The sequence below is a fragment of the Hemitrygon akajei genome, chromosome 12, assembly GCF_048418815.1.
Source record: "Hemitrygon akajei chromosome 12, sHemAka1.3, whole genome shotgun sequence".
Taxonomy (NCBI): Eukaryota; Metazoa; Chordata; class Chondrichthyes; order Myliobatiformes; family Dasyatidae; genus Hemitrygon; species Hemitrygon akajei.
The window spans coordinates 48,739,670-48,766,920 of record NC_133135.1 but is presented as its reverse complement, the minus strand read 5'-3'; the positions used below and the strand labels follow the sequence as shown (position 1 = coordinate 48,766,920).

Sequence of the window (27,251 nt, the reverse complement as noted above, 5' to 3'; positions counted from 1 at the left end):
AGCCTGCCCTCCTTTTACATATGTGGGGCTCGATGTATTTGGTCCCTGGACTATCACTACTAGACGCACCAGAGGAGGACAAGCAGAGAGCAAGTGGTGGGCCATCATGTTTAGCTGCATGAGTTCAAGAGCAGTACACATTGAGGTAATCGAATCTTTGAATACATCCAGCTGCATTAACGCTCTCAGGCGCTTCTTTGTGCTAAGAGGCCCTGCAAAACAGTTAAGGTCTGATTGCGGCACAAACTTTGTTGGAGCGTCAAAGGAGCTGGGGATGGACAAAACGGTGCAAAAGTACCTCAGTCAGCAGGGATGCAACTGGGAGTTTAACACACCACACGCCTCTCACATGGGAGCAGATGATTGGTATCGCCAGAAGAATTCTTGATTCAATGTTTCTGCAGCAACGCACCCAATTGACCCACGAGGTACTATGCACACTAATGGCAGAGGTCACAGCCATTATAAATGCACGACCACTCCTACCTGTGTCTTCTGACCCGGAAAACCCCTTCATACTCTCACCATCAATGCTCCTTACGCAGAAGGCAGGAGCTCCCCCTCCACCTGGGGACTTCTCTGATAAGGATTTGTACACAAAGCAATGGAGACAGGTCCAGGCTTTGGCAAATCGGTTCTGGTCTCGTTGGAGACATGAATATCTACCTTTGTTGCAACACAGACAAAAGTGGACAGAACCCTGCAGGAATCTTCAAGTTGGAGATTTAGTCCTGCTCAGGGACAAGCAAATCGCCCGCAACAGCTGGCCAATGGCCAGAATCACTGCCACATTCCCTAGTAGGGATGGACATGTCAGGAAGGTTGAGTTGAAAACTTCTGACCAAGGTGATGTGAAAATTTACCAAAGGCCAGTTGCTGAAGTCATTCTACTTCTACCCAAGGACTGATTTAGAGACTGAAGTTTTGTATTATGTTCATTGTGACCTTACGAAGGTCAGGCGTGGAGTGTGTTGCCTTTAAGGCATTTGTTTAGTTTATTGTATTTTCGCTTTAGTAATTCATTTGTTATTGTTTTCTAGTTAAAGTTAAGATTGTTTAAAGTAAATTCGTTGTCTGTGATATATCGCGGCATGTGATGACGTCACACCCGGTTTCTCCGCGTCTTGTGGGAAAATACTGGTTTGGAGAAACGGGAAGGAGGGGGCTTATGTGTGCAGGATCAGCGCGAGAAAAGTTTTCTTTCTATGCACTAGAAACATTAGAGAAGTAACGCCGTAAGTTCATGAGATAATCGATATGTTGAATTAAAAATGTTAACGCTGATTCTGTTAAAAGTAATGACGGTTGATAAAGTTTATGTTTTTTGTTATTTAAAGAGTTGTGGATAGTTTGTGTTGAAATGTATTTAAAGCCGGTCGATGGTGTAGGTAGATTCTGACTGTATGTTGCACTTTAATGTAATATAGTTGTTGTAGTTTTACTTTTGCAAGTATTTATGATGTAAATGTGATGTCAAGAAGGAAACAAATACTGTATATATTTTGTATTGTTTTATCAACAGTTTTCACCATACGTTAATGTGGAAGAGTGAACAGTAAACGGTTAATCTTACTGGGACCGCCTCATTGATTGGTTTATGCTTGGTGTTTAGTTCAGAGTTCTTTTACACCTGTGCGAGAACACTACAGAGGGCAATGCTGAGCTGTACAGAGGAATGCACTCATGTTGAGGACTTCAATATCCAAGACCATTTGCAACTTGTTGGATCAATGCTCTTAAGGATCCTGCCATTTACTTGACTCAAAGAGTAGCATTTCATGCTTGTCTGAATTAAGCTCTAACTGCCATTTCTCTGACTATACTGTAGGTCCAACTGACCTACACTAGATCCTGCCATATTCTTCACTGTCCACAACTCTTTCAATTTTTGTGTTGTCTGCAAACTTTCTAATCAGTTCACATTTTTGAACAGATCATTATACTATATGTTACAAAGAGCAGAGGTCCCAATACTGATCCCTGATATTAGTTATCAGAAAGAGAAACAATAGACCTTTACCATTGGAACAGATTCTCCTTAGGAAATGACGAAGAATCTTATGTATAATGCTTTAAAGCATTTCTCTTTCCTCAGTCTACATTACTATGCATTGAAAAGAATTAGGGCTCCATTACTCATTAAAGAACATACAAAATTAGGAACAAGAGAGGCTCAATCAACCCCTAAGTTTCTCCACCATTAAATAGGATCATGTTATTTACAAAGTCTATTTACTTTGGCTAGTTAATGTACTAACCTGTACACCTTTGCGAGATGGGATGAAACCAGCACACACAAGGAAGCCACATGGTCACAGAGCAAACGTGCAAACTCCACAAAGACAGGACCCAAGGCTGGGATTGAATCCAGGTCTGTAGCTGTGAAGCAGCAGCTCTACTACCTGTGTCATTATGTATCCCTTGCAAACTCTACGGCACAGGTAGAACCTGAGGTCACTTTTGAACCTGGGTCTCTGGCATGGTAAGAAGAATTTAAAATAAAATGTCTAATATAGATTAATAGACATTCTGAGGAGGCCTCCGTCAGTCAGAGTTGACCATGGATATTGCGCCCTAGCTGTCTAGATATGCAAGCCTGGGCAGTACGATATGGAGAGCAAGCTGTTGACCATGTAGCAAGCTCCCTCTTCACACAACTGTTGAACCCAAAGGAACGGCAGAGACTGATACAGTTTGGTACCAGCAGCATCGCAGGAGTTGGCAGCTAGCGTTGAATTCAATGTAGGACTGTCTTAGGGACTCCTGCTCCAGATTTTTCCCTTGGGGTTTACTCCTGAAGCCATCCCCATGAGTGGGTATAGCCACAATGCAGTGGAGGTTTGAAATCAGAGTTTTCCTTTTCCTAGGTGAGCTGTCAACCATGGTTGACAAGCCCCCATCTGCCCTAAATTAGTGCATAGATATTAATGCAGGGATGTGTTTCAGATAAAGTTATTGATATAATCAATCTCTATCCTCCCAACCTCCAGGCTGAGACTCCCTATTGAATAGAATGGGAACTGTTCCCTAGTGTAATACTGAGGAATCTCAGCATGACACTGATCAATTGTCACACTCTGTGTGAACTCCAGTAGCAGAGTGGAGTGATGAATGTTGCCAGCATTTGCGTCTCAACACGTTCCAGGCACATGGTAGATCTGTGCAAGTCCAGGACTTGCTCATCATATAATGGGTGCATGATTGAATGTTAGGATTAATTAAGTTCTATGGAATATTGTTCTGGTTAAAATAGGTTATTGTTACAATTTTATTTGAAAGAACTGAATGATTTGTCTTTGAAAGCCAAGGAATAAATATATTCTACTTTTTAAGTGAACTAAAACTGACAATAATATTTCTTCCTATTGTCAACAGGAATTTGATGATGTTTCATTTTCTCAAGAAGAACTAGTCGATGAACCTGTTGTGAATTTAAAGTTACTGAACTTAGATCCCAGTAATGTTGATGATGCCGCTGAATTTTTGATGATGGAGTCATTGGCAAGAGATCAGTGGACCCAAAATAATGAACAGCAGCAAATATTGGTGGGTGATGAGCAAAAGGTGAACCCAGGAATTTGTGAAACGATTCATCAGCACAATATAAATGATCAGCTGGAATATTATGAACCTTTGGCCCCAACAGCTACAAGTACAATGAATAACCAACTTCTTAATACTTCACTTTTATTTCCATACAATACAAATGATGTAAGTATAATATTACTGATATTTTCTTAAATAGAATCTCTAAACTTTACGGGTCAGACTCCCAAGTTTATTCAACCTGGTTTGTAAGCATACAATAAACTTAAGTAATATTGCTTGGTTTTTAGTCATTTTTTGTCATCAATTGTAAGTGTTCTCAGTTACTTATGTAGAGAAGTAAAAAATAGGATCTCTAGAACACAGGAATTGCTGGATTAATAAATACAATTGCTTTCTTTCTGTCACAAGTACAGCAATAAATGTTGTTGACTAAACGTGACAATCACTTGGTTTCTAATAGTTTTAGACAAGAGGAAGAAAAGCCATATTGGAGGAAATCCACCTAATCATACTATGCGCACGTATGTTTCTGCTGAATGCGAGGCAAGTGGTCCTGGATTTGAATCCGGCCAGCTCCATGCACCCTTTCCATCATTGGTGGTTGAGCACCCAGCTAGCAACTTGGCCTTGTTAAGAAAAACAGACAAAAATGCTAAAGAAATTGCAAGGTTGCTATCAGATGCACCACAAGGCACAGATAGGAGAAAGGGAAAAAGAAGGCATTAGCAACATTGTTTGCAGAAAACTTTTCTTTGGAACTTTTAAGATTGTTTTAATGACTTATAAAATATCGCACATTTGTCTCTGTTCATGCAACAGCTTCTTTCTTGGTCATGAATAAACAAAACTAATCTTTGTATGTTGTTATACTCAATATTCCTTCCCCTTTCTCCTCTTTTTCCAAGGCAACATCTCATCTCATTACTATCCTCTACATCCTCTGCTTTTTTTCTTAAGAGCTTGACTCCATTCAGCATGCTCTTGTCTGGTATAAAGATGAGGGAACAGATGCAATGCATCTGAGCTCCAGTTCATCTCTGACTTGTATGTTCCAATGCACAAGCATAGAAGTCAGAAATGAGTTAACTCTCAGTGAATTCATCCCTTATGTTTCACTAAGGATCTGCTGGCTACAGGTGAGTATGATACAGCTGAACAACTAGGTTTGTGTACAAAACAATATTTTTGTACTCTTGTTAGAAGATTTAAAAAAAAAAGTTCCTTGCTTTGCATCGCACGTATCTATTTAAGGAAAAGAAAGTTGAATGAATGGAGGAGGAGAAGATAGAAGCTAAACAATGCAGCATCAGCAATGCAGACCACATTGAACATGTGTTAATAGCTAGCTATGCCACATGATCAACAGAATGCAGAATTTCTGTCTGGATTTTTCTTATTCAGCTTCCTGAATTATATTTTCTCTACTCATTGAAAAAGACCATAAGATTTAGGAGTAGAAGTAGGCCATTCAGCCCATTGAGTGTGCTCTGCCATTCAATCATCAGCTGATCCAATTCTTCCAGTCATCCCCACTCCCCTGCCTTCTCCCCAAACCCTTTGATACCCTGGCTAATCAAGAACCTATTTAGCTTTGCCTTAAATACACCCAATGACTTGGTCTCCACAGCTGTTCGTGGCAACAAATTTCACAGATTTACCACCCTCTGACTAAAATAATTTCTCCACATCTCTGTTCTAAATTTACGTCCTTCAGTCCTGAAGTCGTACCCTCTTGTCCTGGACTCCTTTACCATGGGAAATATTTTGCCATATCTAAGCTGTTCAGGCCTTTTAACATTCAGAATGTTTCTATCAGATCCCCCCTCATTCTTCTGAACTCCAGGGAATACAGCCCAAGAGCTGCCAGACATTCCTCATATGGTAACCTTTTCATTCCTGGAATTATTCTTGTGAATCTTCTCTAAACCCTCTCCAATGTCAGTATATTCTTTCTAAAATAAGGAGCCCAAAACTGCACACAGTACTCCAAGTGTTATCTCATGAGTGCCTTGTAGAGCTTCCCTGCTGTTATATTCTATACCTCTAGAAAAGAAAGCCAGCATTGCATTTACCTTCTTCACCACCAACTCAACCTGGAGATTAACCTTTAGGGTATCCTGCACAAAGACTCCCAAGTCCTTTTGCATTTCTGCATTTTGAATTCTCTCCCCATTTAATAACAGTCTGCTCATTTATTTCTTCCACCAAAGTGCATGACCATACACTTTCCAACATTGTATTTCATTTGCCTCTTCCTTGCCCATTCCCCTAAACTATCTAAGTCTCTCTGCAGGCTCTCTGTTTCCTCAACACTACCCGCTCCTCCACCTATCTTTGTATCATTGGCAAATTTAGCCACAAAACCATTAATCCCATAGTCCAAGTCATTGACATACATTATAAAAAGCACCGGTCCCAACACTGACCCCTGTGGAACTCCATTGGTAACTGGCAGCCAGCCAGAATAAGATCCCATTATTCCCACTCTCTGTTTTCTGCCGATCAGCCAATGCTTCACCCATGCTAGTAACTTCCCTGTAATTCTATGGACTCTTATCTTCTAAGCAGCCTCATGTGCAGCACCTTGTCAAATGCCTTCTGAAAATCCAAGTACATCACATCTACTGAATCTCCTTTGTCCACCCTGCTTGCAATTTCCTCAAAAAATTGCAGTAGGTTAGTTAGGCAGCATTTTCCTTTCAGGAAGCCATGCTGGCTTTTGCCTATCTTGTCATGTGCCTCCAGGTACACTGTAATCTCATCCTTAACAATCAATTCCAACAACTTCCCAACAACTGATGTCAGACTAACAGGTCCATAGTTTCCTTTCTGCTGCCTCTCACCCTTCTTAAATAGAACATTTATAAATGTTCTTTTTAATACCCTTCTTAAATAGTAACATTTGCAATTTTCCAGTCATCTGGTACAATGCCAGAATCTTATCGATTCATGAAAGATCATTGCTAATGCCTCTGTGATCTCTCCAGCTACTTCCTTCAGAACCCGAGGGTGCACTCCATCAGGTTCAGGAGATTTATCCACCCTTAGCCCAGTAAGCTTCCTGAGCACCTTCTCAGTCGTAATTTTCACTGCACATACTTCACTTCCCTGACACTATTGAATGTCCGGTATACTGCAGGCGTCTTTCACTGTGAAGAATACGCGTTCATTTCCTCTGCCATCTCTGCGTCTCTCATTACAGTATCTCCAGCGTCATTTTCTATTGGCCCTATATCTGCTCTTGACTCTCTTTTACCCCTTATATTTCTTTAAAAAGCTATTAATATCTTCAGAAAGAGCCACCTAGCTTAATTTTGACTTCCAGCACTTCATCTGTAGCCCAGCAATCATAGTTCTTCAAGTCCAGACTCAACTGTATTTTAAATGTGGTCAAGATTTTTGGCTCTGGCAACTTTTCAGACAACATTCTCACAGATTCTTGGAAATCCCTTTCCTTTCATTGTTCAAAGTTGAGAAGGAACATTTGAGATAGTACTGAGAATTTTGTGTCCATGCTTTAGGAGCAGCCAAAGGCACAACATAAAAGGCTGAGGCAGTAGGTCATTTCATAAGCTGTCTACCCTTTCAGGCACCTTGTGTCATCTGTGACAGTTTTACAGTTCACGCAGTGACCTTATCGGTCAGTTCCCATCCCACAAACTGGTGTGGAAGTAAATCACACTCAGTCACGAGGGACTACATCAGAAGAAAAAGAATGGTTAAAATCTCTATCACCTTTTCTATACAGAGAACAAGGACCATCATCATTTTACAACACTCCTTTTCTTTTGTTATTCCAAATCCCAGCTTCTCTAATCTTTGAACATATATACAGTTTTCTAGTTCTACCAACTTTTTTTGGAAAGTTCTGCTATATTATGGTGACAAAGACCATTGGTCTGACTAGTGTTGTATACCATTCATATATACCTTGTTGCTCTTAATGATGAAGATAGAAAATATAAAGGAAAGTACCCCAAATACTTTTTGAACCACTAATTCATCTATCTGCTACCTTAAAGAATCTTTGGACTTCCCTCTGTACCTCTGAACTATTCAGTAATCTCCCATTCATTGTGCATCCTGTTAGATTATTGTGCCTCCCAAATGCATCGCACATGCTTGCCTAAGTTAATTTCCTTTTCCCATTTCTCCATTCAACTTACTGGACTACCTATAGCTTCCAGAGGACCAAAGCTTTCCTCTTCAAAGTCAATAAAAGCAATATTTTCATATAATCCGTTAACTCTTTTCTCTCACTGCTCTCAAACTGATGATACAGTATTATGTTAATGAAACTCTATTATGATTTCTGAGGCAATTATAGATAGCATGAACCTATTTCTAAGGCTTGTTAACATACAGCATTTTATGTATGTAGTAAAACATGTCTTGGGGAGATTACACATCTGTTATGCCCATTGTATATGCATTTAAATTTCATATTAATCCAAAGCTATCGATTTAAATGTTACTTAATTGTTGTATTGAAATGCATGTTAAACTTGCTACACAGAACTTCCATTAAGAACCCGAGGGTAACGTTAAAATCAAATGAACAATGCCACACTAACATTGAGAATGATGAATCTTGTTTGAATGTGCGTGTTTGTATGTGTGTGTGTGTGTGTGTGTGCGCTAATTAAGATTCTGTGATTTAGTGGTTTGCATAATTATTTAAACTATTTCACTATTCATGTTTCAGTAATATAAAATGTATATATGCTAAAGGTACCAAGATTGTGAGTCATGAGTGAAGTGACTATCACAAGTGCTATTTTAAATTTATATATTTTACAGTATATACGTATATCAATGATTTGAATGATAGAATTAATAGCTTTGTGGCCAAGTTTGAGGATCATATGGAGATAGGTGGAGGGGCAAGGTAATGTTGAGGAAGCAGTGTGACAGATTAGGGGAATGGGGAAAGGAGTGGCAGATGGAATAGAGTATGTGAATAGTATGGAATAGTATGTGTATGGTTATGCCATTTAGCAGAGGAATAAGGTCATGGACTATTTTTTGAGTGGGGAGAAAATTCAAAAATTAGAGGTGAAAGGGGACCTGGGAGTCCTTGTGCAGGATTTCTTGCAGGTCGAGTTGTTGATGCAGTGTTAGCATTCATTTTGAGAGGACCAGAATATAAAAACTAGGATGCAACAATGTGGCTTTATAAGGCATTGGTGAGGTCTCATTTGGAGTACTGTGAGTACTGTTGGGCCCCTTATCTACGAAAAGATGTGCTGGCATTGGAGAGGGTCCAAAACGAGGTTCATGAGAATGAATCCAGGAATGAAAGGGTAAACACCTGAAGAGTGTTTGATGGTTCTGGCCCTATACTCGCTGAAGTGTAGAAGAATGAAATATTTAATTGAAACCTTTTGAATATTTAAAGGCCTAAATAGAATGAATATGGAGAGGGTGTTTCCTATAGTGGGGGAGTCTAGGACTAGAGGGCACAGCCTCAGAATAAAGAGACATCAATTTAGAACAGAGATCAGGAGGAATTTTTTCAGATAGAGAATAGTGAATCTTTGAAATTGATTTCCACAGATGGAGGCTAGGATATTGGGTATATTTAAAGCAGAGATTGATAGGTTCTTGATCAGTCAGGTGTCAAATGTTACGGGCGAAATCAGGAGAATGGGGTTGAGAGGGATAATAAGTCAGCCATGATGGAATGGCAGAGTAGATTTGATGGGCTGAATGGCCTAATCCTGCTCTTTTGACTTCTGGTCTTCATGTTGAAATGATCCAGATTGAAGTGTTGAATTTAGAGTTACAAACAGTATGTTCATTTGATTGTGAAATACCGTAATATATTTTGTCTTCTTTTAGAATGAAGAGAAGTTCAATGGAAATTCATTGTCCTCTGCAAGTGATACAGACATTGTCCAAGCGATGGTGCCAGAAGATTATGAAAGAACTGTTACCATAGTGAGAAATGGCCATGATCTAGGTATGACTGGTTTTAAATAATGCATGGAATTGTGGAAGATTGCTAACCAATTTCTCATTCAGTTGAATATTTTAAAATCATGCAAGTATTTTCAGATATTTTCAACAGTTTTGCTGTATCTGCAGCTTCAGGAGTATATCAAGTAATACCCATCTAGAAATTGAATTAATTTGACCTGGTTTTCATGAATAGTTTGTCTGTGCTTCTTGTTATCTCCTTCATCATGTTAGACACAATTGAAAACTCACAAAACATCTCATCAGGATGTTTTGAAAGTATCACAATAATCAGCCTCATTCATGCTCTTTGAGAAGGGTGGATTTCTGGAGCCTCCCTCAGGCTTGTTCCCTGCATTTAGAGCCAGACTACAGCCAGTGATACATTTTGGGCTGTATTATTATCATTATCAATCAACTCCAAGTTTGATGAAGTACCCTGGCCTGAAACATTGGTTGTTTGTTCCTGTCCATGGATGCAGACCAGACCCTCTTGCTGAGTTAGAAACATAGAAAATAGGTGTAGGAGTAGGAGCCATTCGGCCCTTCGAGCCTGCACCGCCATTTAGTATGATTGTGGCTGATCATCCAACTCAGAACCCTGTACCTGCTTTCTCTCCATACCCCCTGATCCCTTTAGCCACAAGGGCCATATCTAACTTCCTCTTAAATATAGCCAATGAACCGGCCTCAACTGTTTCCTGTGGCAGAGAATTCCACAGATTCACCACTCTCTGTGTGAAGAAGTTTTTCCTATCTCGGTCCTAAAAGGCTTCCCCTTTATCCTTAAACTGTGACCCCTCGTTCTGGACTTCCCCAACATTGGAAACAATTTTCCTGCATCTAGCCTGTCCAATCCCTTTAGAATTTTATATGTTCCAACATTTTGTGTGTGTTGCTCAGGATTTGCAGCATCTGCACAATCTTGTGTTTGCCAGATTGTTCTTTCACCTCTTGTTTCTCCTGTTTGGTGTTTTCCTTTGGAAATGGGTTCTGTTGAGACTTTACAAAGTCAAAGCAGAAACTCCATACACTTGTAACCCTGACCTGATCTAGCAACAGCAGAGATGGTGATGAAGGTTTCTATTAATGATCGCAGTGAAACTTGAATGGTGAAGATTGCAGACTGCAAGGGTTTGCTCTTGTCTGGGATTTAATGGGCACTTTACCTATAAGGTTCAACATGGCCATCTTTATATTGGCCAGGAATTGCACAGGCAAGTCCCCTTATTCCCCCCCTTATCCTGTTTCTTGCTGTGTTGGACTTTGGAGATGAAGGTGTTTCCATATTCTTTTCATTATCTTATGTATGGAGATAATTTCTACTGTGGGTACTGGAAGGAAAAAAAATCAAACATAGGGTCAAGGCGGGTTATACAATTGTTCAGATCGAGTCACAACTGATTTCAGAGTGTGAACAGGAGAATTTCTTTTAAGCTCACTTGCCATATCAAGATTCAAGATTCAAAAACATGGGCAATGTCAGAAATACTATATTACTGTGACCACCTCCTATCAACTTCTTGGAAGGCCAACTTTAATGAATCTCTAGTCCGCTGGTGCATATGATCGCCCTCCTTTTAACCATGACTTTGATATCTCCTGAGTGGAACAAGTCACTGTGCCTTACTCTGTTGCTCCCCATCTCACCTCCACTCTCTCTCTGTCTGTCTCTCTCTCTCACTGAGTCTCCCTGACACCCTCTCCAACTCTGTCTCTCTGTGTAAATCTCTTTTCCTCTGCCTCCCGCTTCCTCGTTCTCCCTCTGTATCTGTGACTTGTCACTTAGCATTAGGACGGGTAGCTGCCTTCTAAAATGAGAGCTTGCCCCATTAAATTTATAAATTTAGAGCATCATCTCCAATAGCAATAACATGTGAAAGGCGGAAAAATGCAAGACAAGCCCCACTTCCATGCAATATAAAAGCCAGATTGATTAATTTTTTGAAGCTTTACTTTTAAGATTCTGAAATGATTATTTACACGACTTAACCCTTAACAAATTTACATCCCAAGATGTTAAAATTATATTAAAAAAATACACAATCTGTAAATCTGGAGAATTGGTGAAGGCTTCACCTCCTTCCTTACAGTAACTTTCATTTCTCCATGAAGACTATCTAAGCAATATATGAATAAAACCCTGAAGGCCAAAGGAATGAAAGCTTTAGTTTTGCATTCTACATTTGCTTGTGTTCCAGAGGGTGCACTAATGAGCACTGCATTTCAAGAAAACTAATTTAATATCAGAGTAAGGTGTATTTTGCATTGGCCCTGACTCAATGAAAGACGTCTTGGAAATGCATCTGCATGTTGGCAAAAAACAAACATAAAATGATTTAACAAATTTTGTACATATTTCTGGGAGAGTTAATCCTTTCATGTCACCAAAACCATATGCTGTGAGGATATGAACTTCCTGACCAAGAATTTATTTATAATCCGCCCAAGTTTACAGATGGCTGATTTATGTACAGCCTGTGCATAAGAGCAAGCATTTGGAAGACCATTGGGATGAATTTGCCAGCTGCTGTGGAGCTGCAAAAACCTTCTACTGGGTGGAAGCACAGTTTGTGGCATTAATTTGACTACTAGAAAAAATTGCAATCCTTTGTTATGGATATGAAAGTACAATATAAATATGCAGCAGTAAATAATTGCTAGGTCTTCAGTAAGCTCTCTTAACTACTTTTTAAAAATAAATTTAATGGAAATTTTTGGGTGGCAAGCTAGCACAATCACTTTACAGGTCACTGATCAGGATTTGATTCCCACCACGGTCTGTAAGGAGTTTGTAAGTTCTCTTTATGATCACGTGGGTTTCCTCTGGTTTCCCCCTTCATTTCCTCTCAAAGTCCTAGGGTTAGTAGGTTGTAGCCATGTTATGTTGGCACCAGAAAGGTATGCTTCAATGTACATATAACAAATAAAGCTAATATTTAAATCTTTAATCTTTTACATCAGTACAGTATATTCCGTTGCGGGATGTTAATAATTAATATTGGAAATAGTTAATCTTTAATTGTAATTTTTAAAGTTTAATCAAAGTGATTTTGAATGGAAAATTTGATTGGCAATTACATACAGTGGATTCTGGTCCATTGGGACATCTCCGGACCAGTACGTTTTGGCCCAATTAAGAGGTTGCCCCAGTTAGCCAAAGTTTCATGGCAATAGTATAAAGAAGTAAAACTGCACTTAGCTGAGTAGCAAGTTATGTACTTAAATGAAATACAGAACATATTGGAACACTACCGATATTACTGCAATGCTATAAAGCCTAGCAGTTTTTGGCAGAGGAATTCATACAGTGAAATATACTTCTGATTAACTAAATGAACAAAATCAGCACAGACACCACGTACAGATAATAGATTGCCTTCATAGAGTCATAGAACACTACAGCACAGAAACAGACCCTTTGGCCCATCTAATCCATGCTGAATCATTAATCTGTCTGGTCCCATTGACCTGCATCTGGAATAGAGCCCTCCATATCCCTCCCATCCATATACCTACCTAAATTTCTCTTAAGTGTTGAAATCAATCCCACATCTACCACTTGCACTGGAAGCTGATTTCACACTCTTATCAACCACTGTGAAGAAGTTACCTCTCATATTCCCCTTGTGCATTTCATCTTTCACTCTTAACCTATGACCTCTAATTGTAGTCTCACCCAACCTTAGTGGAAAAAACCAAATGCATTTACCCTATCTATACCCCTCAAAATTTTATATACATCTATCAAATATCCCCTCAATCTTCTTGGGAATAAAGTCCTAACCTATTGAACCTTTCCCTCTAACTCAGGTCATCAAGTCTGAGTAACGTCCTTATAAATTTTCACTGCACTCTTCAATCATATTTACATCTTTCCTCTAGGCAGATGACCAAAACTGGACACGATACTCCTAATTACACCTCACCAACATCTTACACAACTTCAACATAACATCCCAACTCCTGTACACACTACACTGATTTATGAAGGCCAAAGTGCTAAAAGCTTTCTTTATAACCCTTCCAGCATGAAATGGTTTCAAAAGTCACTGCTTTTTAATTCAGCCTTGGTCAACGTCAATGAATATTATAACACAAGCATGCGCAACAGACACTATGCAAAAGCTGCGCAATCTAAGCACAGTATTTTGTCTAATGGCCGCACAACTGCATGTGACTGATACTAGTTAGAACGTGTTACATCTTCCAAATCTTCATTTTTATTGCAACGTTCAAAATTATTTTCGATATCTTCAAATTCTTAAAAGATCCTAACTTGCTGAAGAAGTAAAATTGTTTCATTTTCACTCCTGGCTGTTTCTCGCATCTCCAAGGTGAATACTTGGAACCACAGTGATCGAAACACTTCTGAATTGTCTTACTGCTTATCAGTGGGTGGTGTAAATCACTGCTGTTTGAATGTAAACACACACAACTGACACTATTTAAAAACTGTTCACTGTAAGCATGGTGTAGTGGCTAACTGTTCTGCAAAAGTCTCTTGTCCCAATTAAGCAATATTATGTCCCAAATAAGAAAGGAAATTCTGGCTGTTTTCTCGTTTAGTTTTTGTTCTTTAAAAGTTGTCCCAATTAAGCGACAGCTCTGATTAACCAATGGCAGAGTTAACCAGAATCCACTGTACATGCAAAAAAATGAATTAGTGTTTATTTACAGTTTTCAATTTCAACTGTTCCTGAATATCTGGTATAAATTTAGCCATCGATTGAATTATATAAATAGGTCATCCCATTGAAAAGTTACTTTATATCAGTAATTAAGTTTGTTAATGAAGAAATTATTTATGAAAATGGTTTAATCTCAGATTTTTGCAAAAATTATTTTTTCTTCCTACCATGAAGAATTTCAAATCATGTCAAGTCAAATTTATTGTCATTTAACTATATACATGTATATAACGTATATAATCACATAACGTAGATAGAAATGAGACGTTTCTTCAAACTAGGGTGTAAAGCATAGTAGTACACATAACACACTTAACACATGATAACTTATGAGGGTAAGGATAAAATCTGCAGATGAATCACATAACTAACAAACTAAACTGCATTAATATTAAATATTGTAATGTACGAAACAGGTTAACCAGTGACACTTTGAATACAGTGTGGCAGTGATTTCAGAAGACTAATTGCCTGGGGGAATATCTGTTTTGCATCCTGACTGTACTTCTTTTAAATGCATTGTACTCTCCTCTCTGATTGTAGAAAGCCAAAGAGGGTGCTGGATGGATGGGTGGGTGGGCCCTGCATATACAGTGCTCCTGATAAATGTCCCTGATGGATGGTAGGGAGGCCCCTATGATCCTCTCAGCTGTTCTCACAGTCCTTTGTAGGAACTTCTGGTCTGATGCTCCTGTAAAGCACAGTTAAGATGGGGGGAAGTGCCCTGCTTTCTTCAATCTTCTTTGCAAGTGGAGGGGCTACTGTGCCGCCTTGTTCAGGGAGGTGATATTAAGGGAGCAGATGAGGTCATCTGTGATGTGAACTCCCAGGAACTTGGTGCACTTAACCTTCTCTGTGGAGGACCCATGTATTTCTGGGGTGTGGTGGTGGTGGTTTGTCTGCACCTTCCTGAGGTCCATGGTGATTTCCTTGATCTTCTCTATGCTCAGGCTTGGGTTGTTCTTCTCACACCAATCCACCAGCCACTTCACTTCCTCTCCACACTCTATCTCGTCATCATTCTTGATGAGGCCAACCACTGTTGTGTCATCCTCAAACTTGATGACACAATTTGAGCTGGATCCTGCGACACAGTCATGCATCAGTAGTGTGAACAGCAGCAGCCTAAGCACACAGCTTTGGGGAGCACCAGTGTTCAGCATAATGGGACAGAAGACATTGCTGCCCACTCAGACTGTCTGTGTCCTTACTGTTAAGAAGTCCAGTTTCCAGTTGCAGATGATGAGACCCAGAGATGACAGTTTCCACACCAGTTTTTGGGGTATGATGATGTTGAATGCCGAACGGAAGTAAGTAAACAGCAGTCTGGCATATGAGGCCCCATTTTGTAGGTGGGTCAGGACAGAGTATTGGGCAGAGGCTGTTGTATCGTCAGTGGTTTGAGTGATAAACAAACTGGAAAGAGTCCAGTGTAGCTGGGAGAAAGTCATTAATCCCCATCATGACCAGCCATTCAAAGCATTTCATAATGGTTGATGTTAATACCACCAGACCATTATCTGTTACTTGAATTTTCTGTTACATGAATCTTGATATACCAAAACATCATTCAAGGTAAATAGCTCATAAGCTGGTATGATTAATTTTCCTTTTTTGATGACAGCAAGTATCCTAGCCAAGGTCATGTTAATAACCACGGTAACCAGCAAAAAATTGTCCATATATTCTCTGTTTTGGCTCCCAACTTTTAAAACCTATTTTATTTTTCCCTGCCTATGAGTTCTCTGCAAAATTTTGCTTGCCAACTGTAATGTGTTGAATTAATGTTGATTTTCTTCACTGTAAAGTAGGCTTTACTAATAGGTTTCCACATTTTACCAGTCTACATGGCGTGGAATTTACTCCATTTATGGAAATTCAAATTCCATGAATCTGTGTCCTAAAACTCTGGATTGGCATCTCCATGGTAACTAATGGAAAGAATAGAGAAGCCTTATGGGATGGAATATGATGTTGCAAAATTGATCTTACAGTTCTTCTTTCCTATTTGTGTAAATAAAAGACATATCCATGATCATTTTTATTCTATCTGTAATGAGCTTTATTGCAAAGATCTCAATTCTTATTGCATTTAGTCATTTTACAAATTTGTTGGATATTTTTGTTAGTTCCTTTTATAATATCCAGTAATTAGCCAATAGTAATGCATACTTCATCAAAATCAGTGGCAAATGATTATCTGCAAGGTATCCTGTCACTCAGACAGAATGGGTAAGGAAATTGTTTTCTGGAGATGTCTCCCCAGCTCACTCTTCATCACATCCACTTCTGGCATTTTATGCTAAAAGTGAATTTAGGATGTGTTTGGCAAATTGAACGAACGGGAACAAAGAGTGATTAAATTAGTAAGTTGATGCTTGCAAACAATATGTTTGGTATTTGATATCTTACACTTATTGGTATTGCAAAGGAAGATGCTAAATATAAAAACTCCTCTGAGATCAGACAACATAACTTCAGTTTCCCTGAGCAGTTTGCTGCTTTCACAACCACCCTCTAGAATCTTTGTCTGTTTTCCTCCTAATGACTAACTGATGGGAAACATCCTGCCTCTGGAATTTTAGATGTAATGGCTGCTGAATGAGCACCAGATTCAACAGAAGCAAAGTTTTCTTGCCCTAATATATTTAGCTTACTTGCTTTTCCAGCTGCTCTTAAAGAAATCGAGAGCCTAGATTTATTCATTGTGATTATTTAACTTCTGATGTTGATAGATTTATTTGAAATGGGAAATTATGGTGTTAAAATTATGCTGATTAGATCTGACCCATCTGCTCATGTTTCATGTAAAAGTCCCGTATTATTCTTTACAACCAAGTAATTGTTCTTGCGACAAACCATAACTTGTGCCTTCAGTAATATACTAATGTTTGTAGTTTGTGGCCATATACTTTTCCTAGCCATTTACAATATCATTAAGTCATAGGGATATACAGTATGGAAACCAACCCTATTAGCCCACCAAGTCCACACAAACCATCCATCACACAGTTTGAATATTAATTCAATCCTAACTCATTTTATTCTCCCCATATTAATGTCAACTCACAGCCAGATTTTACCACATACCTAGACACAAGGGGCACTGTAGAGTGCTTAATTAACTTACCAATAGACATATTTTTGTGATGTAACAGGAAACGGGAGCGACCAGTGCAAATCCACACCATAATATTGAGAATGTACAAATTCTATACACACAATACCAGAGGTCAGGATTGAACCTGGAAGAAATTCTCACAGTTATTTTTACCATTATTTTACTTGGGCTAGGGTTGAGCATAAAAGGTGATCACAGAGGACCTGGAGCAATCATCAAAAACATTGAGAATGAGGGAGCTGCTGGAAGAGATGGACAACTCCAGAAGGGGGATTATATTGTTGCTTTGAACATGGAGCCCATTAGTGGTCTAAATTCAACTCAGAAGCAATTAATTTTTGCCAGTCAAGCCATCAATGAGGAAATCATGTGAGTATTTCCCCTATGTTTGTTGTGCATTTTTTATGTTTCACCTTGCTAATGTTTTTTGATTTGATTATTGTAGTGTGTACTATCCCAGTTTTGCAAAGGTTTTTTATAGGTTGAGCACCCCTTATGCAAAATTCCAAAATCCTAAAACCTCCAAAATCCAAAGTTATTTTGAGCGCTGGCATGACATCACAAATGGAAATTTCCACTAGGTGCTGGATAGGTTCCAGCGTGCAGGTCTTTGCAGACCATGGACAGTTTTGAGAAGTGATTTCACCTATGTGGTGAACAGAAGTGAAACAAAAATAAAAAACTCTGCCTAAAGTGGAAAATGAAGATCTCGATAAGCATTGAAAGAGTGGATTTATCAGCGACAGAATGAACATATGCCACTTAATGGTATGCTGATCATGAAACAAGCTAAGTTCTATCACGACAAACTGAAAATTTAATGTAAAGCTTCTGCTAATGATGAACCAGCAGAGAAATTCGTTGATAAATTTCCCAAGATCATAGCTGATGAAAATCTAACATACTGAACAGCTGCGTCACTACAGATGTGTGATGAACAAGAATAAGAAAAAGACTGCTTATCGGTGGCACATACTGTAAATTCAGAGTCAGGAATAATGACGAAGCCAAACAGCCACTGACTGTCCAACTGGGCAGCCGAGGTAGTGATAGCTTATCTTTCTGATAGTTCAATATACACATTATTGTTTTATGCACAAAATTATTAAAATATTATATCAAGCTACCTTCAGGGTATATGTACAAGTTGTAAATGGATTTCTTGCTTAGACTTGGATCCCATCCCCAAGATATTGCATTATTTTGATGCAAGTATTCCAAAATCTGAAATCCGGAACACTTCCAGCCCCAAGCATTTCAGATAGGGTTTGCTCAATTGTGATTTTGTTATTAACCTCAGCTATTGACCAATGTCAAAGGGGTCTGCCTGCAAAATAGTTTATTTTTGTGAATTATTGCTTTCCTAATCATGACTTCCTATAGAACATTTTTGGTAAAGAATTTTTTCTGTCAATAAAGTGAACGCATGTGCCAAGTTCACTAAACTTCCAGTGTAGATTTAAGTTAGAAGCAGCAAATATGAGTCGAGTGTGTGGAGTTTAATTTAAAAACTGACAAAGATGCAGTATTGCTAATGGAAGACCATCATGCATTATTCTTTCTGTGTTCAGGATTTTTTCTGAAGTTTTGAAAAAGGTAATGTTATTTGTGATTTGTTGGATTGTTTCGGCTGCATCTGTTGGAACCACTAGTGCACTGCCAATGAACTTGCACTAAGTTATGGATTTCCACATATGTTCTCTAAGTCATGAAAATCTGGTGTTGTAGTTACTTGAAGGCTAATTTGGCCAGTTAAGTCCACCGTAGGATTCCTTATGACTTTCTTGTGGGAGGCTCCAGTTTGCTTGCATACCCTGTTTTTTTTTCTCTCTGTGATCCTTTACAAGATTACACTTGACACAAGATCAAAGACAGTATTGTTTACATTGAGGATGGTGGGACAAAAAATTTGATGGAATCATGAAGGTCCATTTGTTTTATTAACCTATTTTCCTGAATTATAATGTTTAGTTACGTCGTTTTAATTTTTTTAATTGTTCTAGAAAAACTTAACTTCCAATTGCAGTTTTTGCTGAAGGTCAGAGTCAAGAGTGTTTTAGGGCAAAGTCCTGTCATCATCCACATTGTGTTGTTAGACTTTGAGGTGCACAGTGTCAACATGATAAGTCCTGCACATGGGTAGACTACTTGCAAGTATTTCACACTTGGACACTGGGCAGTTTCAATGTGAACTACTGTTAGTTTAATGTTACAGCCAAGGGCAAATGCTGTTGAAGAAGCAAATGTCCTTTAAAATGGAATTCTTGTCAATACTGAAGCTTGTTTCCTGAGGCCACCATTTAAATAGTGACTTTTTTTTCAAGCCATGAGGTTGCCTTCTCCAAAGGGAAAGTTCTTTCGCTTTATCTGATTGTTGTTATGTTTCACTTCAGGCAAGATGACAGTTAGCATTGTCAACTAACTCAAGCCTCAAATAGACAAATTCCCCACCTACTTTAGTATGTTTTTCGCTCTCATTTACTAATACCCCTTACTGTAACCTTGACAGACTCTACAATTATTCTTTTTAGCTCAGTATCAATTTTTGTTGAAGTTCATTCCTGCTAAGTATCCTGATAAGTTTCTCTGTTAAAACTTTTATATTAATACATCATCATATTGTTATAGAGAAGTTCATTTACTTATCAATTGTCTTTCTCTTTAGTCAATAATAAATATTGGCCTTTAAATTACTAATTCTATAGTGCTGGCTGCATGCAATTGTGTTGAAATAATGCATGTTAAAAATCCATAAGGATAAAAAGAATTATTTATGGATGATGTTGAAATGTGATAATCATGTATTCCTTACTGCTTGTGAATACCCAGAAGGACTAGTCCACTTTTGCCTGACAACATTTTTCCTGTTCCTTGCTATAAATGCTGACTTTACCCTGTGATTTATAAACTCCAACTCACTTTCAGAGTTTTGACTTTCCTCAAGTGAGTCCTGCTTAGTTACGAGACCTGATATCGGTTAAAGGGAATGCCGTGGTTTATTACAGTGCAGTCCACTTCTGTATACCTTTTCAATGAGTTAATACTCAAGGGGAAAGATGCTAATTTATTTCTCCACCATGATTTCCGGGTGCTACTTTAAATCTCAGTCCATCAACCCCACCTGAAACTGGGGATTCATTGTGACAGTTCTGTATGAAGCATCTATTTTGTAACTGACTCTAAGCTCTTTATTTAGTGGAATTTGTGGAAACCAGTACAACTGGCCAAGGGAATGTTGTTTCTTTCTCATAATCGAAATTGACTTTTAAATTACATTTCTGTTTTGGTTGTGGGGAATTTAGGATTACTTATATACCAGCAAAGGATGTGGATCACTATAAAAGATTTTTTGCTTCAAAGCAAACCAATTCTAGCAGTGCTGCAAAATTGGCAACAGAAGTCAGGATGAAAGATGCTGCAAGGTATTTACATTGCTTCTTCTATGTATTATTAGTTCACGTTTTAATACTTTTGGATGGATTTCCAAACTAAAAATTGTAAGCAGTTTTCCTCTGGGGGACAAAAGTTTTGCTTTTGGGATAAATATATTCAAACGAACAAAGTGCTGTCAGTATTTACAATTTGACAATGGTTGGAAGGTTCACCAGTAACTTCTAAATGTATATTTATGGAAATGTTTGACCAAGTTAAGGATAGACATAGAGAGCAAAGCTGCACTAGTATATCCAGTTATTATGTCATTATTTAAGCTTATGTGTTTATTCCAATTTTTAAAATGTCATTTTAGAAAAGGTTTAAGGAGTCTTATATGCTCCGAAATTAGTAAAGGTCCTGAAAGACTATGATGGTGTGTTTTTTTTTCTTGTTTCTCATTGAGAAGGACCACCAAAGTGCAGCAACTTGCTGGTGTTTTCCACTACATCTTGGTGGCTGAAGTCAGATCTAATTTTACAAAAGTAAATTCTTAGAAAGCAGGTGGCTTAGATAGGGCATTGTTGGGTTCTGAAGTCATGAGCCACTGTCATTGCCAACATCTTCAACCTCTCACTTAAGCGGTAGTCTACTCTTCCCATTTGCTTCAAGGAAACATCCATCTCATTCATATCCCCAAGAAAATTAAAGTGTTCTATCACAATAATTCCAACCAGTTGTGCTACCATTGATCATAGTGAAGTGCTTAAAGATATTGGCAATGGCCCACAACAGTGCTAACCTTCCAGACAATCTAGACTCTCTGCAATCTGCATTCAGTTTTAAAAAAAAGGACTACGGTCTACCATCTCCTTTTCAGTACATTCTGCTCTGGATCACCTCGACAATAAATATACATCGAATACATTCAGTGGCACTATTCCCTCTAAGCTGCATGGGTACGCGACCACACAGTAACGGAATTGCTCCTGTGCATATAGCTTTTGTTGCTGTGACAAAAGAAAAAATAAATTTTCTTTTATATAATGTTTTATTAAAGTGCCATGTAAAAATATCCCACTCAGAGCAATGGTTGGTCCACACAATTGCAAAAAAATATTAGCGGGGAAGTTATTCAGTGCTCACTTTATTATGTATGACAGACAGACAGACATACTTGATTGATCCCGAGGGAAATTGGGTATGGAAGTGGAACCCGGTGTGGTCTGCTGCTGCTGTAGTCCATCCACCTCAAGGTTCAACATGTTGTTAAGTTCAGATATGCTTTCCTGCACACCATTGTTGTAACACATGGTTATTTGAGTTACTTCTGCCTTCCTATCATCTTGAACCAGCCTGGAACTCTCATTAACAAGGTATTTTCATTCACAGAACTGTTGCTCACTGGATTTTATTTTTTATTTTGCACCATTCTCTGTAAACTCTAGAGACCGTTGTGTGTGAAAATCCCAAGAAATCAGCAGTTACTGAGATACTCAAACCACAATGCCTGGCACCAACAATCATTCCACAGTCAAAGTCACTTAAATTACATTTCTTCCCCATTTTGTGATATTTGGCATGAACAACAACTGAACCTCTTCACCATATCTGCATCTTTTATGATTGGTTGATTATATATTTGCATAAAGTGGCCTCTGTGTGTATGTTAGGGTGTTACTCATTGATTAGAGTTCAGTCGTCAACACTATGATGCATGATAAGGTGCAAGGAATTTCACTGCACATTGATGTATAATGACAATAAATTAACCTGAATCTGATAGAAGGAACTCCTTGTCAAATTAAATCCTTTCCTATGAGGCCAATCATTAAATATAACCATTGCTGATTGAATAATAGGTCTGGTGATTAACAATGGTGCACATATTAAATACTTCTTAATTTGTTAGATTTTAACATTTAAAATCTATATTTGTATATTTTTTGATTGGTATAGTATAAAATTAAATGTAAACTTTGAATTTAACACAGTGTTATTCTTTTATTATCAGTGAACTGCCGGAAAGAGAAGAAGGGGAAGGGGAAGAAACCCCTATTTTGAGTCATTGGGAGGCACCACGAAGGTACAATAGCATCAGACAGTTTAATTATTGCTTCCTACTTTATTGCCTATTCTGTTCCCTTCAAGTTTATTTACCTTTGTAGAGACACATCATCTAAAAACTTACATTGAAATATTAAAAAAGAAATTCTTTATCATACAAGATGTGCCTAGACTTTCAAAGAAGCTCTTAATGATAAATGACTATTATTATTATGATTGCATTTTTTTGATTGAAATGTAATAAAGTTGATGTTTCCTTTAGTACTGTAAGAAGTTTCATAGAAAACTTGTTGCTTTTGGATGATTTTCTGTTTATACAGGTTAAAATCAGAAAACATGAGTTTTGATCTTGCGATATAAGTACTAATTATAATAATACATTTGAATTTTTTAACAAAGATACAAAGAATGATTTATTTTCTCTCCATTTCATATACACTTATCTTCTTCATAGAGTTGAGCTTTGGCGAGTACCAGGTGAATCACTCGGCATCAGTATTGTTGGTGGTAACACAGTAATAAAAAAACTGAAAAGTGGTGAGGAACTGAGAGGAATTTTTATTAAACATGTCTTAGAAGAGAGTCCAGCGGGAAGATCAAATGCTCTGAAAACTGGGGACAAAATTATTGAGGTAAATTATTTTGAATTACATTACCATTTTATCAATCAATCTGTTCTTACTTAATAACAACCTTAGTAACTTCTGCTATAGTTGATGTTTGAGGATATCTTGGTATTGAATATTTTCTTGGGATAAAAGACAAACATGAGCATTAAGGTGTTCCACCAAATTGATATGAAGAATCTTCAAACAACTATTTGTTTTGCTCTTTAAACGCCATCCTAAATTTACTGATTTAACATTTTTTTCAAAAATCTGATTATCGAAGATAATTAATACAATGGAAAATTATGTAGTTATGATGTTTAATTGGCAAATATATTTTAAAGTGTAATATGGAATCCAGGTCTCTTCCATGCTTGCCTTATTAAAGACCTTCCCCCAACTAGGACAGTGGTTCCCAACCTTTTTTATGCCATGGACCAATAGCATTAAGCAAGGGGGTCTGTGAACCCCAGGTTGGGAACCCCTGTAGGACATGCCGTCTTTGTCTTCCTGCCATCGGGGAGGAGGTAGAGGAGCATAAAGACACACGGTCAAGAAGAACTGCTTCTTTTATTCCCCAGTGAGATTTCAGAATGGTCTATTGAACCCATGGACATTTTATAATTTGTACTCATTCTTTGTCTTGCTCTGGACTGCTGCCACAAAGCAACTTTCATAACAACATCAGTGATAATAAACCTGACTCTATTTCTGATGTATATTTAAAAACGTTCTCTTAAAGCTTTTCGGGTAATCACTTTCATGGCTGTATAATTCACCTTTTTATACTTAATATTGTTCTGGAGATTTTGTAAAGTATGCAATATGAATTAACGCGGTAGATTTGTGTGAGATGGGGGAGTAATCCGACACTGAGAAATTGCATTTTAAAATTGACTCATTTTATCATAAAAGCTTATTCTAATATCTTAAGGTCACATTTTTATTTCTTTACACTTCATATAGTTGGATGCATCATTACTGAACTGCTTCTTAAATAGATGCCTCATTCCTGCTAAACCAGAGAAAAGCCATAACTGCCATATTTAGGTTAATAGTACAGATTGTGGTTTTATTCAAGCCTAGCATCGGGGTTTCATTTCCTTAGTATATAGAACATTAAGAATTAGTGCAGGAAAAGGATATTTGTACATAATCTGTTACTCATCTTTAATGAAGTAAGTCACTTTACCTCTGTGTTAAGTAATGATGTTCTATAATTTTAGAATCCCCCATGAGAGAAAACTTTTTATAATAATAGGGAAGTGAGAGTAATAGGCCACGGGGATATTTTTAACCTCGTCAACCTCCCCCATCACCCCAGATTTTTTTGCTTTAATAAATTAAGACCTCTCAGTCTTCTAAACTCCAATGAATAGTAGGCCAACCTACTCAATCTTACTCATTACTTCATCCTCAGTGTAAACCAAGCAAACCTTCATGAACTGTTCTAGTGCAGATATATCCTTCTTAAACAAGGAGATTAAAATCGTGGTATCTCCAATGTACACCATTGTCACACATTTTACCTACTCTTCAAAATTTCTCTTCAGCTTAGTACAAAGGAGCCTGTCCTTTTTTGTTTAATGGCTTTTTTTCTATACATGCTAACCAGGAGAAAATTCCCCTCTATTCATAGCCTGTTAAGCTTTAAAAGAATTTTGGCAGTTTCATAAAAACATAGAAAATCTACAGCACAATACAGGCCCTTCGGCCAACACAGCTGTGCTGAACGTGTCCTTACCTTAGAAACTACCTAAGGTTACCATAGCCCTCTAATTTTTGGAGCTCCATGTACCTGTCCAGGAGTCTCTTAAAAGATCCTATTGTATCCGCTTCCACCACCATTGCCGACGGCCCATTCCATGTACTCACCACTCTGCATAAAAAAACTTATCCCTGACATCTCTTCTGTACCTACTTCCAAGCACCTTAAAACTGTGCCCTCTCGTGCTATCTATTTCTGCCCTGGGAAAAAGCTTCTGACTATCCACACGATCAATGCCTCTCATCATCTTTCAATAAGATTTCTTCCCGGTCTTCTAAAGTCCAGACGGAAGTTCTGCTCTTACCTGCTATCCCTGGATTCAGTCTGTTTGATCTTTATGCACTCTCTCTGTGGCAAATTCATGCTAGATTCCGAGACCGAAACTGTACACATTAATCAAAGTATGGTCAACCAAATCTCTCTTCAATGCAGTAAAACTTGTGTATCCTTGTATTCAAATTTTCCTGTTATCAATGCCGACATTCTTTTTGAATTCCTAATCACTTGTTGTACCTGTGCATGGACTTTCAGTGACCCATGCATAACCCCACGTGTATAGTTCCTTTAAAACATCTCTACTATCCAATCTGCACTACCTCCCCCACCCCAACCTCCCAGGGATTGGAAACATCCGCTTCAAAGCACCCTTTTGCATGTGTTGCAGAAGTAGAGAAAATAGTCCACTATTGTTTGATGACAACAACTCTGTTGCAAATGGAGTGATCATAGAAGGACCCCCTAATGTTGCTTCAGTTTAACATGCATTAGGGACGCTAATTCTAATCTTAATTGAATATTATTTTACAGGTTTCTGGTATTGACCTGCAAAATGCCACACACGATGAAGCCGTAAATGTCATAAAAAATGCTGGAAATCCAGTTGTTTTTGTGGTTCAAAGTTTATCACCTACTCCACGAGTGAGTAAACACTAGAAAATAAAATGAGATTACAATGCAATCCTTATCTGTGTATTGTATCAGCATGTGAATGTATTTGATGGGCTTTAAAGATTACAGTGTACCTCCAAATTACAACAGTTGGGTAATGGAAACTCACCCTTACAGAATTCACAAAGCACAACCAAAATATTGAAATATGGAATAAAAATTCCCAGGGGGAATTTATGTAAAAGAAAAAATCAAATTGAAAAAGCATACCAAGAGCTGATATAGTTTACCAAGGACAATAATCAGAGGGAGTTGGTTTACAGTGTCAAATTTGACAGTCTCTTCTACTGATTCTTGTACAACGATCACAGTCTGCTGGCTCACTGTGAGAGCTCTCTAAAAAGATTTGCTTCGGAAACTGACAAGGCTATTTTATTGAAATTTGTACAATGATATTTATCAATCAATGTAGCATTCTTTTCTAGTTAATTAAAACAACAATGGTTTCCCTTCTACCTACAGTACAATCAGAATTCCCTTTCACACTCATATTCCCTTGCAGATTACGTACCCAAGGAATCAGTACGGTTAAGAGAAAAATCCCTGCAAGAGTACATCTCCACTTATAATAAGAGATTCAATGGGGAGATAAAAGGTTTTGCATTATGGACAATTGTGAAACAGACACATTGATACGACATATCCCCTTCCTAATATTGGGGTACCGTGGGTTACAGAGTTTGCATATTTATAAGGTTAGGAAATGATGCAGTAAGATTATTGATAATAATTTATAATGCATTTTGACATCCAGTTTCAATATCAAACCTGTTTTACTTCAGCTTAACCAAAGAACTGTCCAAACTGGTTTATTGTTTCTTTGCTGTTAATTTAATTTTAAGGGACATTTATTTCTGTGCATTATTTCCCTCTCAGCCTTTATACTGTTACTAACACTTAGAGAATTCTCCCTTTCTCTGAATTTTGATTCCTTCCCCCTCATCTGCCAATATATGAATTATTTAAATGCAGTCTGAAAAAAATAAATCTCATCATCTAAGTCCAATCCTATTCTCGCCAGTGGTCTCTTTGCCTCTTCCATTATCAGAGGTTCAGTCAGAAGCCCTATAACACTACGTTAATGCGCCTGATTAAAGTATTTAAGAGTTTCTGTTTCAACTCCACTCAATATCTGTAAATTAATGAGGCAGCGATGGAGCCTGATGTGG

At 38.0% G+C, this 27,251-nt stretch overlaps 1 protein-coding gene across 6 annotated transcripts in view; it reads left to right on the top strand.

Moving 5' to 3' along the window:
• The window catches only part of patj (PATJ crumbs cell polarity complex component), a 316,611-nt gene that overhangs the window by 112,407 nt on the left and 176,953 nt on the right, over positions 1-27,251 (top strand). For all 6 annotated transcript variants that reach the window (XM_073063053.1, XM_073063055.1, XM_073063054.1 and 3 more), the window contains 7 exons: positions 3,376-3,711; positions 9,391-9,511; positions 17,493-17,688; positions 20,622-20,741; positions 22,706-22,777; positions 23,213-23,390; positions 25,942-26,052. In XM_073063053.1, coding sequence (XP_072919154.1) covers positions 3,376-3,711; positions 9,391-9,511; positions 17,493-17,688; positions 20,622-20,741; positions 22,706-22,777; positions 23,213-23,390; positions 25,942-26,052 — 1,134 coding nt within the window. The remainder of the gene's footprint in view (positions 1-3,375; positions 3,712-9,390; positions 9,512-17,492; positions 17,689-20,621; positions 20,742-22,705; positions 22,778-23,212; positions 23,391-25,941; positions 26,053-27,251) is intronic.